Below are 15,062 nucleotides of genomic sequence, written 5' to 3'. Positions count from 1 at the left end.
ACCAAGGGAAAGAATTTGGCAATGCATGAAAGAACTTCAAGTGCGAGACAGCCTCATAGACAAAGTGAAAATGTTGTATAGTGGGAACAGAAGCTGTATTCAAGTAGGATGTGGTTTGTCGGACTGGTTTGAAACAAAGAGAGGAGTGCAGCAGGGCAGCTCATTGTCACCACTTCTATTTATTATTGTAATGGATGTAGTAATGAAATCTATTAAAAGGAAAGAACACGGAGATATCAAAGCCTTCACATTTGCAGATGATGTTGCGATCTGGAGTGACTCAGAAGATGAATTGGGAGAGAGAATACAAAGCTGGAATGAGGAGTTTAAGAAATATGGTTTAAACATCAGCAAGACCAAGACGGTGGTGATGAAAGTGTATGGGGAAGGAGCAGAACCAATAGTCATGTTAAATGAAGCTCAACTGGACAGCGTTCCAGTTTTCAAATACTTGGGTAGCGTTATATCAAATGACAACCTAGCAAAACATGAGGTGAACAATCGAATCAATAAGGCAGCACAATTTTACCACCAGGTAAGACACCTGCTGTGGGATGAGCAAATACCCATGAAAACAAAAATGACATTGTACAAGTCCTATTATACACCAATTCTTACATACAGTCTCGAAACCACAACACTGACCAATAGAGATAATTCCAAACTTCAGGCAGCTGAAATGAAATTCCTACGCACTATGATCCAGAAAACCAGGAAAGACAAGATTAGGAATGAGAAAATTAAAGAAGTAGGAATAGACAATTCTCTCCTAAATAAGATTCAGATATCAAGACTGAAGTGGTTTGGTCACATGAAGAGGATGCCAGTAAACAGAACTGCAAGGAAGGAATTTGACAGAAAGGTAGAAGGAAGACGACCCGTGGGAAGGCCACGAAGGAAATGGATAGATTTAGTTAAGAGCGATGTAATGCTGAGAGGTCATGATTGGGACAAGTTGGTGGAGGAAGAATGGTACAAGGACAGGATGAGATGGAGGAGGCTCATATACCACACCTGGGAAACTGGAGATGGTTTAGGATGATGATGATGACGTTTCGGCTTATCCATAGACACTTGACCGTTTCCAAGAAAATGACGGTCGAAATTCCGACACGCTTTATGTGCCTTTCAGCACACAGTGGTTATCGCTGCGGCTTGACACTTTTGTGCCCCGTGTTCAAATCCCATTCAACTGTTTTTATTTCATTTATCTATTAATGTCCACTGATGATTACTACATTAATGTTTCTTATCAAGTTAGTGGATACTAGGGTTTTATGTTGATTGTAAAATTACAACTGGTTTTCACAAAACGTGTTATGCACTTATATAGCCTGTGTGTGTGTGTGTGTGTTTATGTGTGTGTGCGTGTGCGTTATTTTTCAGAGATTACAGTGTTTTATAAGTTCATTCTTACATTAACGCTTCAGGGAGATATGGTGCATTCCCTTGGAAGATACCAATCATAGAAACATTCAAAACATAGAAATTTCGCATGCCACGAGCATCGCACGGAGGCAGGTTTGACAGAGTTATATTTCTGGGTTGTAATACCATTCGGGAAATAAACATTGTTAATATTACTAAAGATTTCATGTGTCAGCAGTTTGCAACAAACCATGCATAGTGGATAATTTTCCCAAAAATAATTTCAAATAAGTTGTTTCATTCATTTACTGAGGTTTTAAAATTAATTTACCAGGTAGAACATAGATGAATAAGGACAAAAATATTTAAAAATACATTGAACAAAACCATTCGTGTAGTAATCATCAATGGACAAAAGTAAATAAATGAAAACAAAACAATTCATCGGGATTTGAACACGGAGCTCAAAAGAGTGAAGTTGCAGTGAAAACCATTGTGTCACTGTGTCGGTTGAAATTGCTAAGTGCTAATAGGCAAGTAAAGCAAATCAGAAACTTTGCCTGTCATTTTCTTGGAAACTGTTGAGTGCTAACGGATAAGCCGAAACGTGTTTGCTTATTTCGGCCCCTCTTTCACTGAGTAAAATGTCTGCAAAATCGGGGTTACACTTGGCGGGTTCCCCTCGTTAGTTCAGTTCCTTGGTTTTGAGAAGCCATCACTTTCAAGCTATGAATAAATATGAGTGACTAATTAACCTCCAACCTCAGCAACACAGCCATGAAATACCAATTTATTTTTGTTAAAATAAAACACACAAGTGTTAGAAAACATCACTGTGAAAGGAAGATACTTAACTCTCCTTTAAAGTGCTAACAAAGTTTATATGTTATAAGCAACTCATTCATAGCTGAATGGCTTAGAGAGTAGGTACTGAAATAAAGAAACCAATCCACCCCTTAATGTTTATTATTATGTGGCATCTGTGTGTCACAATACACAGAGAAGTTTGGTAGTTCATGTTACCATTTTTCTCATGCAAGGCCAATGGTTCCTTGGCAGTAAAAAAATGGTGTGCTTTTCATGCTACTGACATGGTTCGAAAAATTCCAGATGCCAGGCCACCATAGCGACTGGATATACAAGTCTGGTTCCTAGGTTTTTCAGATATTGACATCCCCGGTTTTTACCTGCCACTTCATCTGATTTTTATGTGGAAGGATGAATTAAAAACAAATTATAATACACTTGTGACCAGATCAAGTTCAAAATTTCAGATTTACCTCGAATGTCAAATACTTAATGTTGTTGAGTTATTGCCTGGCCAGATGGGAAGGAACTAGAGAATTTTGGAGAAAAAGATTACTGTACTGAAACATTGGTGGAACATTTTAAGAACCTGATTTTAGGCAAGTTCCTTCGTATTGTTATATATGTCAAGTGTTTCTTGTGAGACAGTGTTTAGTTTTAAACCCAATAAAGAGCAATTTGAGGTCATCAATGGGGTTGGACAGCATTTAATTTGATGTTTATTATTACGTTATTAACATGAATACCTGCCACTTCATCTGATTTTTATGTGGAAGGATGAATTAAAAACAAATTATAACACACTTGTGACTAGATCAAGTTCAAAGTTTCAGATTTACCTTGAATGTCAAATAGAGAATTTTAATTCATGCTGGACAGCAAAAATTTGTTCTAACTGCAAGATGTGCATGGATATAAGGCACACAAAACATATACTGCTGCTTTGTAAAACTACATTTATATTGCCTTTATTTGCTGTAATCTTTCAGAAATAGCCTGTACACTAAGTTAATTTTGTACTTTTTATATGAGTAACTATAATTTAAGACCAAAAAATGTAGGACTATGTATCACACTGTATTTGTGTTATTGTGGTGCCTGGTTTTCAGAACTGGCATCTAGGTTAGAAGAAAATTTATCAAGCCCTGGCTATCGATTACATTTTTGCACTAAGTCTTTCATCTTTTTTATTTGCCTGATGACAGTGTTTGTTATATTCTATTTGTAATTATCTATTTGTCTAAACTTACTACTGAGGAACCATCTGACTTCTGTACAAGTATGGTAATAAGAACCACTCTGTATATGAGGGTATTCGTACAGCAATGGTAAAATTTAATATACATGGCTGGGCATTACATTTTTTTTTTTTTTTTTTTGCTTTACGCCGCACTGACACAGATATGTCTTATGGCATTACTAGAACAATTGAGAACAGAACAGAAACAGAACAGAACAGAACAGAACAGAACAGAACAGAACTTCTGATGACATGGAGCAAGTCCTCATCAAATGTCAAGTTTTCTAGCAATTTTTCTCTCATTTTACATGGCATGAACCCAAAAGATTATTGTGTTTAGTCATATAAAATTTATTCTCAAATACCAACACACGCATTTCATCAGAACAGATTGGTCCCAGAAGTGACAGATGATAAGAAATTAGTTGTAGTAACAGAGGTTAGTGAGCGACGCTTATTAGTAATCAATTTGATACAGTGTGCATTAAGCATATGTGACTTGAGTTTGTCAAGTCGAGCATACATAAGACCACAGAGAGTACATCTGTGATCACCAGGAAAGTGAGTTCGGAAGTGGTTGTGCTTATTGCGCACCGGTCTCCCACACAAGAGGCAATGAAAGAGACCAGGAGTGCATGGATCCGTCTTGAATTTGTCTTCATAAGACGTGCGTCTGCGCCCTGGAAGAGAGAAAGAGCTACGTCTTGGTGATACTAAAAATTTAACACTAACTTACAATGAACACCAATCAAATTTAGCCTCCCAAGAGCTAACGTGCTTCATTTTGTAAAAAAGGACTATGAATCATTAGGAAATAAAGTTATCTCCTATACTTCATTTTACTTCTAAGAGAGTTTGGATACTTAATATAAAGGAAGACAATAAAGCCCATCATACCTGAATGGAAAACCGCAAGTTAAGTTAGTGAACAAGTACTGCATTTGTAACACTCGGCTCCTCCAATGAAAGAAATACATTCGGAAAGAAATACATTTTCACAATGGGTTCTCTTCCAGCAATAATAAAATATTTTTCCTTTTTGCTATTTTGCTTTACGTTGCACCGACATAGATATGTTTTATGGTGATGTTTGGAATAGGAAAGGCCTAGGAATGGGAAGGAAGCGGCCATGGCCTTAACTCATTAGTGCATAGCGTCCGAAAAATCGGACGTCGTAAAAAAATAAAATTGTGTTATATTTATGCAAGATTTTAAGCCCATGATACTTTCTTGTGCTTCAGAAAGGCTGTAGCTAACAAGAACCAAGAAGAAATCATTCTTTATCCTTATCATTCATTGTTGAATCTCACTTATTACGAGCATGGCGGCAAGAGAGTACAGAGTTCTATGCAACAGTCGAGATTTTTATTTATGAATTAACAAATATTTCCAAAAATGGTAAACTTTGGTATGGAGCATATTGTTGACATTCCTATGAATCCACCGACACACAAAGACATCAATTATATCTTATTACTGACGTGACAGAGGCTTGTAAATATAGCTGTCCTGAAAATCAGACACTATGCATAGGGAGTCCTACTGTCTCAGACATTTGTATTCCCTTACTAGTTTGATTGTGAGTGAAATACTGGAAGTTTTGGAGGAAGAACCAACGTTTGGAGAGGAGCAGCGCATCAAATGACGGGTTGATAATGACAGATGAATATGAGGGTAATCTAAATTACCTTGGTAGAAACCTACTTCTGAGTAAATGTGAAGGGCAAATTGCTTCAACAAAATATGAAAAAGTGAATGCTAGGTCCAGTGGTAGTCAAAATGTTACTGAAAGTTTACAGATAGAAGTGAAAATCCAGAAAACCATGCAAAAGGAAGCTGTCATACGAAAATAAAGAGAGTCATACGTAACATTGGGCCAGTACCCATGTTTTCGATATCCCCGATACAAAATTCAAATGCATTAGTAAATCAAATTGTAACACAAAAGAAGCAACACCATAGTGGACAAGATCACAATCTACATCTCAATTAGTAACTGACTGTTTTCCTGTCTCCTCCCTCCCCAAAGATGACGCGCAAAATTGTGAAATTCCGCTGGACTTCTTTCTCTGCAAGTGGTTATAGGATACCTTTCCACCTTTCCAAGTGTATACAGCAATCTAAAATGAAAGGCTGAAAGAATTTGAACTTGGAGGAAGTGTAGTCCTACCTCTCGATGCAGGTGGAACTGAATCAAACAGGGGGCATACAATATTCCTTTGATGGCTACTTGATACTCCTAAGTTGGTAAGACATCTAGCTTCAAAGGGAAAAAGTGCAACAGGGACATTTCAAGAAAACCAAACAGAGAAGTGCCCCCCTACAAAGAAAGGTGGACAGGAAAAAGAAGAAGGGGATCATACGAGTGCAGGAGTTTTGGTAGTGCGTTGCTGGTGCACTGGAATGACAACAGTGTTGTCACTGCTGGCAAGAACTACAAACAGATGGAGATAAGCAGTGTATTAAGGTGGTCCAGCGTAAAAAAAACTATGCAAAATGCCTGGACCGCAATGAAAGCTGTTAATGTCCTATAGTGGCATCCGAAGAGTGGATCTGCTTGACCAGTTTGGACCTCACCTGAAATGCTTCTGTGGATATAATAATCAGTAAATACAGTAAATAGAGTTTACAGTATTGTTATAAGTCTTTATCGGAAACTGAAGATCTACTTTACAGTGTACATTGGATGAGGTAATCCAACTCTCGAATACTACCTAAAAACCAAACCCATGGCGCAACAGCTCCTAAGGGCCATGGGCTACCAAGCAACCGCAGCCCAGCCCAAAGGCCTGCAGATTACGAGGTGTCATTCGGTCAGCAAGACCAATCCCCTTGGCCGTTATTCTTGTCTTTCTAGACTGGGGCCGCTCTCTCACCGTCAGATACTTCCTCAATTGTAATCACCTAGGCTGAGTGGACCTCAGATGCAGGTAAAAATTCCTGACCTGGCTGGGAATCGAACTTGGGGCCTGCAGGTAAGAGGCAGGCATGCCACCCTTACACTGCACACGCTGTCCGTACACCGCGGGGCCGGCCTAACACTATCTAGCTTGCAACATTATTGTACAATACAAGTTGTACTGGCCTGAGTGCATAGCGTCCGATATATCGGACGGCCTGTGTAAATAAAACTATCACTTGTATGAACTTTCCGATTGTTGGAACGTGTTTCTGCAATTATTAAGAGTAGAAATGTGTAAATAAACTGAAATTAATCACAACAAATTAACTTTATAATGCCAATGAAGGCATCAATTTTTGGTAATGAGACAAAGTCTCTTAGTTTGGCACTGCCGGTGGCTCCAAGTAGCCTCCACAGTATGCACTAGCCAGCGTATTGGTAGGTGTGCTAGGTACCAACTGATGAGCCCACCCTAGCACACGAGGGTGAAATGCTGGCAACCAAGAATGAGTTAGCTGGAAAATTTATAATGTCCAATAACGGACCATTTATATTGGTATTATAAATTTACTCATTCGGGACAAAATTTCAGATTCCCTATGGGAATCAACATCTATATCAAATTAACTTTATGCACTAATGGGTTAATTAAGGTACAGCCCCAGCATTTGCCTGGTGTGAAAATGGGAAACCACGGAAAACCATGTTCAGGGCTGCCGACAGTGGGGTTCGAACCCACTATCTCCCGATTACTTGATACTGGTCGCACTTAAGCGACTGCAGCTATTGAGTTCGGTAAATAATAAAAGATTAACCTATATTTGCAGGAGGAAATAATGGAATTAATATCTGAAAAAATTATGACTGAAATTTTCAAGTAAGAGTATTCACCTGAAGTTTTTATATAATTCTCTTTTCGCTTTACGTCACACCGACACAGATAGGTCTTATGGCGACGATGGGATAGGAAAGGCCTAGGAATGGGAAGGAAGCGGCCGTCCTTAATTAAGATATTAATCTCATTTGCTTGGTGTGAAAACCACGGAAAACCATCTTCAGCGCTGTCGACAGTGGGGTTCAAACCCACTACCTCCCGATTACTGGATACTGGCCACACTTAAGCAACTGCAGCTATCGAGCTCAGTATATAATTCTTAGGTGTCATGTATTTCATTTTCTAAGGATAAGAGAATTACTTTCAATCCCAAGTCTATCAGTTCTCTTCGTTTACAGAATGTGTCGACAGTCACAGTTGGTTTCATAACTTATTCAACAATGAAGAAAGAAAAATTAAGACAGACTTTTAAGTTCAAAATCTGTGATACCTTAAACTCGGCATACAAATTGATTCTAAGCTTTGTTGTCTCATGAAAACACCTAACTTCATTCTCTAGCAGAGACAAGATTAACAGGGCTCCCATGCACAATATACCAGTTTTCTTTGGACAAGAACATCACACAGAAACCAGGGAAGTTATTTCTGAAAATATATTTGCTATGAAGTGGTAAGTGGCAACAAGGATTGCAGGACTTGGAGACTAGTCCCAGTACTGAAAATTGCTGGGTTCTTGGGGATCATGGTAATCAAGATATTAATCTCATGAATTTCAAATGAAATGAAGACAGTTAACAGCAAAAGTCAAGAGTCAATCTATCACCAGAAGAAGTAAAACATGTTCACTACAGCTATTTTAGATGTAATTTTGGCTATTCTGACAAAATTTGGGCTCATAACTTTTGCTGTATAATTTTTATTCTAACTATATTAAGAGAACAAACAAAAGACAACAAACCCTGTTTAGGTACCTTTTACTTCTTCCAATGTTCTGATGTGAACCAACCAACAATATTACTTCTGCCAAACAAAATGAACAAAATCTAACATTTAATGCCCGTGTTTCAACTACTTTAAGACCTGTACCACATGGACTTGAATATCTCTTTCTTAGTCTGCAATTGCAGTTAGAAGAATCACTCTACTAAAAATGGGCAAATGAGCGGAACCATTTACACACGTATAGTCCAGATAAACAAAGGAATCCCCTTTCAGTCAACAAGTCCAGATTTCATGACTCAACCTCATTGAACATCAAGCCAATTTGCTTGTGTCCAAGCTGTTGAGAGTGGAACCTGTTGACCCTTGACACTAGAATAGCATTCTTCAGAAAGATATACGAACAATTCTCAGGATTGTCTAAAATGCACGATTCTTTTTGGACGCGCATAAATATGGATGGTTAAAGGAAGAACTAAGCTGACATATTCCTGAAAAATGGAAACTGTTTAAAGATTATTCTGAAATAATTCTGAAAACAGTGCTATTGTTCAATAGGAATACAACAAAATGATTGGTCTTCCAGAGAGATAGCCAAGTACCATACTGTTAAGTATGTCTCATTAGTAAATTCACATAATTACTCTATACATAATAATGGGCCTCTTGAAGAAATCTGTGGAAGAATGGATAATATATTTTTCCTGTCAGAAGTCAGTTCCTTTTGTTGGTATGAAAATAAGAGAATATTATTCTGTATGATAAGAACTTTAGGAGTAAATGTAAGTACACAGGAACCAATATTATGAAAGACCAATAGCAGAGAGGTTAATGCCTTTCTGGGTATTGGATCTGAAAATAACCAACAACTGGTCCGAGAACTCTGGCAGAGTTATTTTTTTGCTGTTTGCTTTACATCACGCCGACAAAGATAGGTCTTATGGCGATGATGGGATAGGAAAGGCCTAGGAATGGGAAGGAAGTGGCTGTGACCTTAATTAAGGTACAGCTCCAGCATTTGCCTGGTGTGAAAATGGGAAACCACGGAAAACCATCTTCAGGGCTACCGACAGTGTGGTTCGAACACCCTATCTCCCGAATGCAAGCTCACAGTTGCGCGGCCCTATGCGCACGGCCAACTCACCCGGTGCCAAAGTTATTAACAGCTAGGATGTTGAATGACATTGAAAATACACTCTTTCCATGAAATAACTGGAAATGTTAAAAAATATAATTTCAGAAAGACACCAATAATAAGTTGCATGTCTGAGTCCACTATGACAGCAGACCTGCCTCACTTATGATTTTTTTTTTCAAAATATCTTTTATTTTACTAAACAATAATTAAGAATTATTAATTCAATGAAACGAAGTTTGATTTACTGCAAGACGTACAGGTGTTAAATACAATACTTGGCCATATTTTCAATATAAGCTATGGATTGTACATGTTAAATTAATGTAATTTTTTAATTTTTATATTTCTTTTTTTTGCTAGTTGCTTTACTTCGCATTGACACAGATAGGTCTTATGGCGACGATGGGACAGGGAAGGGCTAGGAGTGGGAAGGAAGCGGCCGTGACAGCCCCAGCATTTGCCTGGCGTGAAAATGGGAAACCACGGAAAACCATTTTCAGGGCTGCCGACAGTGGGGTTTGAACTTACTATCTCCCGAATACTGGATACTGGCCGCACTTAAGCGACTGCAGCTATCGAGCTCGGTTTTTTATATTTCAAGTTAAATGATTATATTGATCTCTAGATAGGGCTTTCGGCTAAGTCAGGACCAACTTTGAGTTTATTAAAATTTTGCTAGTAAGTGCAGGTGGCATCTTCATAATAATAGAACCAATCACTCTGAATAAATGGTAGGTTACAGTTGTATTGAGTTTAAGTGAAAACTCTAGATGAAGTAAGAGCTGTGATTTTGCCTGGATCTTTCTAATCTGCTACATCACTATGTGATTAACTTTAGTTTTAACAGAGATGGTTGCTTCTTGCCCTGTCCGAACAAGGCTTGACTTTCTTTCACCGGTGGAAATGAGGTGAGTGAGACTGAACGAAATCTCGAAAGTGTGGCAGTAGCATTTATTTGTGAATGTTACTGAATACTGGGTATTAAATACAGGGTGTTCAGAACCTAGTGCCACGCATGCTCCACCGGGCCCGGCTTCTGCTACCTGGGCTAGGCCTGGCATCTAGCGGTTCACTGACAAGGCAGGTGGTCTCAAGGCTAAGCAGTACCACACCATCTGTTAGTTGCAGTTGAGTAGGGTTTGAAGGTGTCAGAGCTGTGATAGCAGTGATGCAATACATTAGAGAGCAGCAGGTATTTCTCATTGAGACGTATCCTTTAAAGAAATCATATGCAAAATATTTATTTACCATCATTATCCAGAGGCTCCTTGGTCACTGAAAAGTACTATAATACAATTGTTCAAGACAGGGAGAGAAATAGGATCTGATTCTGATAAGGAGAAGTGGTGTCCTAAACAAACTCTCACTAAGGAACGGCTTCAAGATATCCAAGCAAGGATGGAACCGAGTCCGAAAAAATTAATCCAGCAGCTCTTCCAGAATGTGACATGTCTATAAGGCTCCGCTTGAAAAAGCTTTAAAATGATCATGACCTGTTCAATATAAACCTTAGATTGTAAAAACTAAATTAACGTACTTTATTTGTTAGATTTCATGTTAAATAATGATATAAATCTCTCTCTTGTTTTTTTTTGCTAGTGGCTTTACATCACACCGACACAGATAGGTCTTATGGCAACGATGGGATAGGAAAGGGCTAGGAGTTGGAAGGAATCAGCCGTGGCCTTAATTAAGGTACAGCCCCAGCATTTGCCTGGTATGAAAATGGGAAACCACGGAAAACCATCTTCAGGGCTGCCGACAGTAGGATTCGAGCGCACTGTCTCCCGGACGCAAGCTCATAGCTGCGCGCCCCTAACCACATGGCCAACTCACCCGGTATATAAATCTCTAGAGAGAGCTTTTGGATTAAGTCAGGTCTGACTTCGAGTGTACTGAAATTTTGTTAGCAAGTGTAGATGGCACCTTCAGAATAACTGAACCTATCACTCTGAATGAATGGTAGGTTACAGTTACAAAACACCAGTTGTTGTTGTTTAAGTCATCAGTCATTAGACTGGTTTACGCAGCTCTCCATGCTATCCTATCCAGTGCTAACCATTTCATTTCTACGTAACTACTGCATCCTACATCTGCTCTAATCTGCTTGTCATATTCATACCTTGGTCTACCCCTACCGTTCTTACTACCTACACATCCTTCAAAAACCAACTGAACAAGTACTGGGTGTCTTAAGATGTGTCCTATCATTCTATCTATTCTTCTCGTCAAATTCAGCCAAATCGATCTCCTCTCGCCAATTCGATTCAGTACCTCTTCATTTGTGATTCGATCTATCCATCTCACCTTCAGCATTCTTCTGTAAAACCACATTTCAAAAGCTTCTATTCTCTTTCTTTCTGAGGTAGTTATCGTCCATGTTTCACTTACATACAATGCCACGCTCCACACGAAAGTCTTCAAAAACATCTTTCTGATTCCTATATCAATGTTTGAAGTAAGCAAATTTCTTTTCTTAAGAAAGCTCTTCCTTGTTTGTGCTAATCTGCATTTTATGTCCTCCTTACTTCTGCCATCGTTAGTTATTTTACTACCCAAGTAACAATATTGATCTACTTCCTTTAAGACTTCATTTCCTAATTTAATATTTCCTGCATCACCTGCCTTCATTCGACTGCACTCCATTACTTTTGTTTTGGACTTATTTATTTTCATCTTGTACTCTTTACCCAAGACTTTGTCCATACCATTCAGCAGCTTCTTGAGATCTTCTGCAGTCTCAGATAAAATAACAAAATCATCAGCAAATCTCAAGGTTTTGATTTCCTCTCCTTGGATTGTGATTCCCTTTACAAATTCCTCTTTGATTTCCTTTATTGCATGTTCTATGTAAACATTGGAAAGGAGGGGGGGACAAATTGCAGCCTTGTCTCACTCCTTTCTGGATTGCTGCTTCTTTTTCAAAGCCCTCCATTCTTATCACTGCAGACTGATTTTTATACAGAATGTAGATAATTCTTCGTTCTCAGTATCGGATCCCAATCACCTTCAGAATTTTAAATAGCTTGGTCCAATCAACATTATCGAATGCCTGTTCTAGATCTACAAATGCCATGTACGTGGGCTTGTCCTCCTTGATTCGATCCTCTAAGATCAGACGTACAGTCAGGATTGCTTCACGTGTTCCTACATTTCTTCTGAAACCAAACTGATCTTCTCCCAACTCAGCTTCAACTTGTTTTTCCATTCTTCTTTAAATAATACATGTTAAAATATTGCAGGCATGAGATACTAAACTAATGGTGCAATAGTTTTCACACCTGTCAGCACCGGCTTTCTTGGGAATAGGTATAACAACATTCTGCCGAAAATCGGATGGGAATTCTCCTGTCTCATACATCTTACACACTAAATGGAATAGCCTTGCCATGCTGGTTTCTCCTAAGGCAGTCGGTAATTCAGAGGGAATGTCATCAATTCCAGGTGCCTTGTTCCTATTTAGGTCGCTCACAGCTCTTTAAAACTCTGACCTCAAAATTGGGTCTCCGATTTCATCAGCGTCAACAGCCTCTTCTTGTTCCAGAACCAAATTATCCACATCTTCACCTTGATACAAGTGTTGGATATGTTCCTGCCATCTTTCTGCTTTGTCTTCTTTCCCTAGAAGTGGCTTTCCATCTGAGCTCTTAATATTCATACACCTAGATCTCCTTTCTCCAAATGTTTCCTTGATTTTCCTGTATGCAACATCTACCTTTCCTAGGACCATACAACCTTCGACATCCTTGCACTTCTCCTTCAGCCATTCTTCCTTAGCTACCTTGTACTTTCTATCCACTTCATTCTTTAATCGCCTGTATTCTTTTCTGCCCTCTTCATTTCTAGCATTCTTGTATTTTCTTCGTTCATCAATCAGGTCTAGTATCTCCTGAGTTATCCACTGATTCTTAGTTGATCTTTTCTTCCTTCCTAACATTTCTTCAGCAGCCCTGCTAACTTCATTTTTCATGCCTATCCACTCTTCCTCTATTGTGTTTCCTTCAGCCTTTTCATTTAGTCCTTTTTGCAACATGTTCCTTGAAACCATCCCCGCTCTTTTCTTTCAACTTGTCTAGATCCCATCCTTTTGCATTCTTTCCTTTCTTCAATTTCTTCAGCTTCAGATGGCATTTCATGACCAACAAGTTGTGGTCAGAGTCCACGTCTGCTCCTGGGAAAGTTTTGCAATCCAACCCCTGGTTTCTGAATCTCTGCCATCCATAATGAAGTCTATTTGATACCTTCCAGTGTCACCAGGTCTCGCCCACGTATACAGTCGTCGTTTGTGGTGTTTGAACTAAATATTGGCAAGGACTAAATTATGATTAGTGCAGAATTCAACCAGCCGACTTCCTCTTTCGTTCCTTTGTCCCAATCCAAATTCTCCTACTGTATTACCTTCTCTTCCTCGGCCTTCCACTGCATTCCAGTCTCCCGTCACAATTAGATTCTCATCACCTTTTATATAATGTATTAAATCTTCTATTTCTTCATATGTTCTTTCAATTTCCTCATCATCTGCTGAGCTAGTAGGCCCCTATGGTTCATAAATTAAATGGTACTACTGATCTGGATGCACACACCAAGTTTTGCAGATGGATTTTACAATTCATACATGATGGAATTGTGGATCCCACACTTCTTTTTATGAATGAAGCAGCTTGGTTTCATCTGAACGGTTATGTGAACGGTAGAATAGCTAGCATTGGGACAGTGAAAATCCTCACGCCACTCATGAAGTTCTGCTGCACAACGAAAAGGTCTGGATATGTGCATGATTAGTGCAAACAGGATAATTGGACATATATTTTTTCAAGACACAATGAATTTGGAGAGCTATGTGAATAAAATTTTGCTCAAATGCTCACGGAAAAAGAAAAACAGTACACTTACTTCAAAAGGACAGTGCAATCCTACACATTGGCATATTCACAGCCAGCTGTTTGTGAGATTTTTGATGAATGGGTATTTACCCATGGATTTTGCACCCCCCCCCCCCCACCTTAACCATTTCGGGTACAATTAATATCCCATCTGCATCCTACACAGGTCCAATTTAACATTCGGCAAGTTTGGAAGAAATACTCACGTTAGTAAAGTGTTGAATTTTTATATTAAAAATCAGCTGATGTACTCGTGCTTCGCTATGGAATTCTAGATTGTATAGAGAATTCTAGGTTAGGTAGTGTACATGTTGTGAGTAAGATTGGAATAAATTGCATAGCTCTTAATGTTACCCTAGAAACGCAATGGGGAAATCAGTAAACGTCTTTTTTTTATGTGAAGACTGGGTCACGGAATTTTCATTGTAATGGTAGGTCCTCTTGCTTACCATCAGTCACAATCAAGTTGGGGAATATTCATTATAATGGCCCTCTCTCTCTCCACCTGCCTTTTTACATCCTCAGAAAGACTGTCTTAGAGGTTTTTCCAACTGAAATCAACATAGGTCATTACAATGATGCCAGTAGGAATGTCACGATTAAAAGCAATGCTATCATATGAAATAATCAATTGAAAACCTACACATTTTCTCACTTTTAATGAACAGAAATACGCTGCCGAACTAACAGTTCCAGAGCTGGAATGACCGGGCTGCAGACAGCCGTGGGCCATGAATACTCTTTTTATTTCCCGGTGTGGGGTGGGGGAGGGAGGAAAGAGAGGGGGCAAAGAGTGGAAAGTCTCAGGGAAAAAACTCTGTCCTTTTACTCTCTGTTTCCTGGGAGTACCCAATGAGTTGGAAAATCTCAATTCAATACAATGGTGGGGGAAAATCTATCTGACTAGGAAGCAAATTTTTCCTCCAAGCCAGATGAGAAACCCCCTTTTG

General features: G+C 38.9%; 1 protein-coding gene across 7 annotated transcripts in view; it reads right to left on the bottom strand.

Annotated features, from left to right (window-relative positions):
• Window positions 1-15,062, bottom strand: part of LOC136866151 (protein tramtrack, beta isoform) — a 625,536-nt gene that overhangs the window by 203,022 nt on the left and 407,452 nt on the right. Inside the window, exon 5 of one of the 7 annotated variants that reach the window (XM_067142859.2) lies at window positions 3,771-4,095. The exons of the other annotated variants lie outside the window; for them this stretch is intronic. Within the exon in view, the coding sequence (XP_066998960.1) occupies window positions 3,797-4,095 (299 nt within the window). The 3' untranslated portion in view covers window positions 3,771-3,796. Of the gene's footprint in view, window positions 1-3,770; window positions 4,096-15,062 lie in introns of those variants that run through there. 7 annotated transcript variants of the gene reach the window in all.

Source organism: Anabrus simplex, chromosome 3, assembly GCF_040414725.1.
Source record: "Anabrus simplex isolate iqAnaSimp1 chromosome 3, ASM4041472v1, whole genome shotgun sequence".
Lineage (NCBI taxonomy): Eukaryota > Metazoa > Arthropoda > Insecta > Orthoptera > Tettigoniidae > Anabrus > Anabrus simplex.
This window is presented reverse-complemented; position numbering and strand designations above follow the sequence as displayed.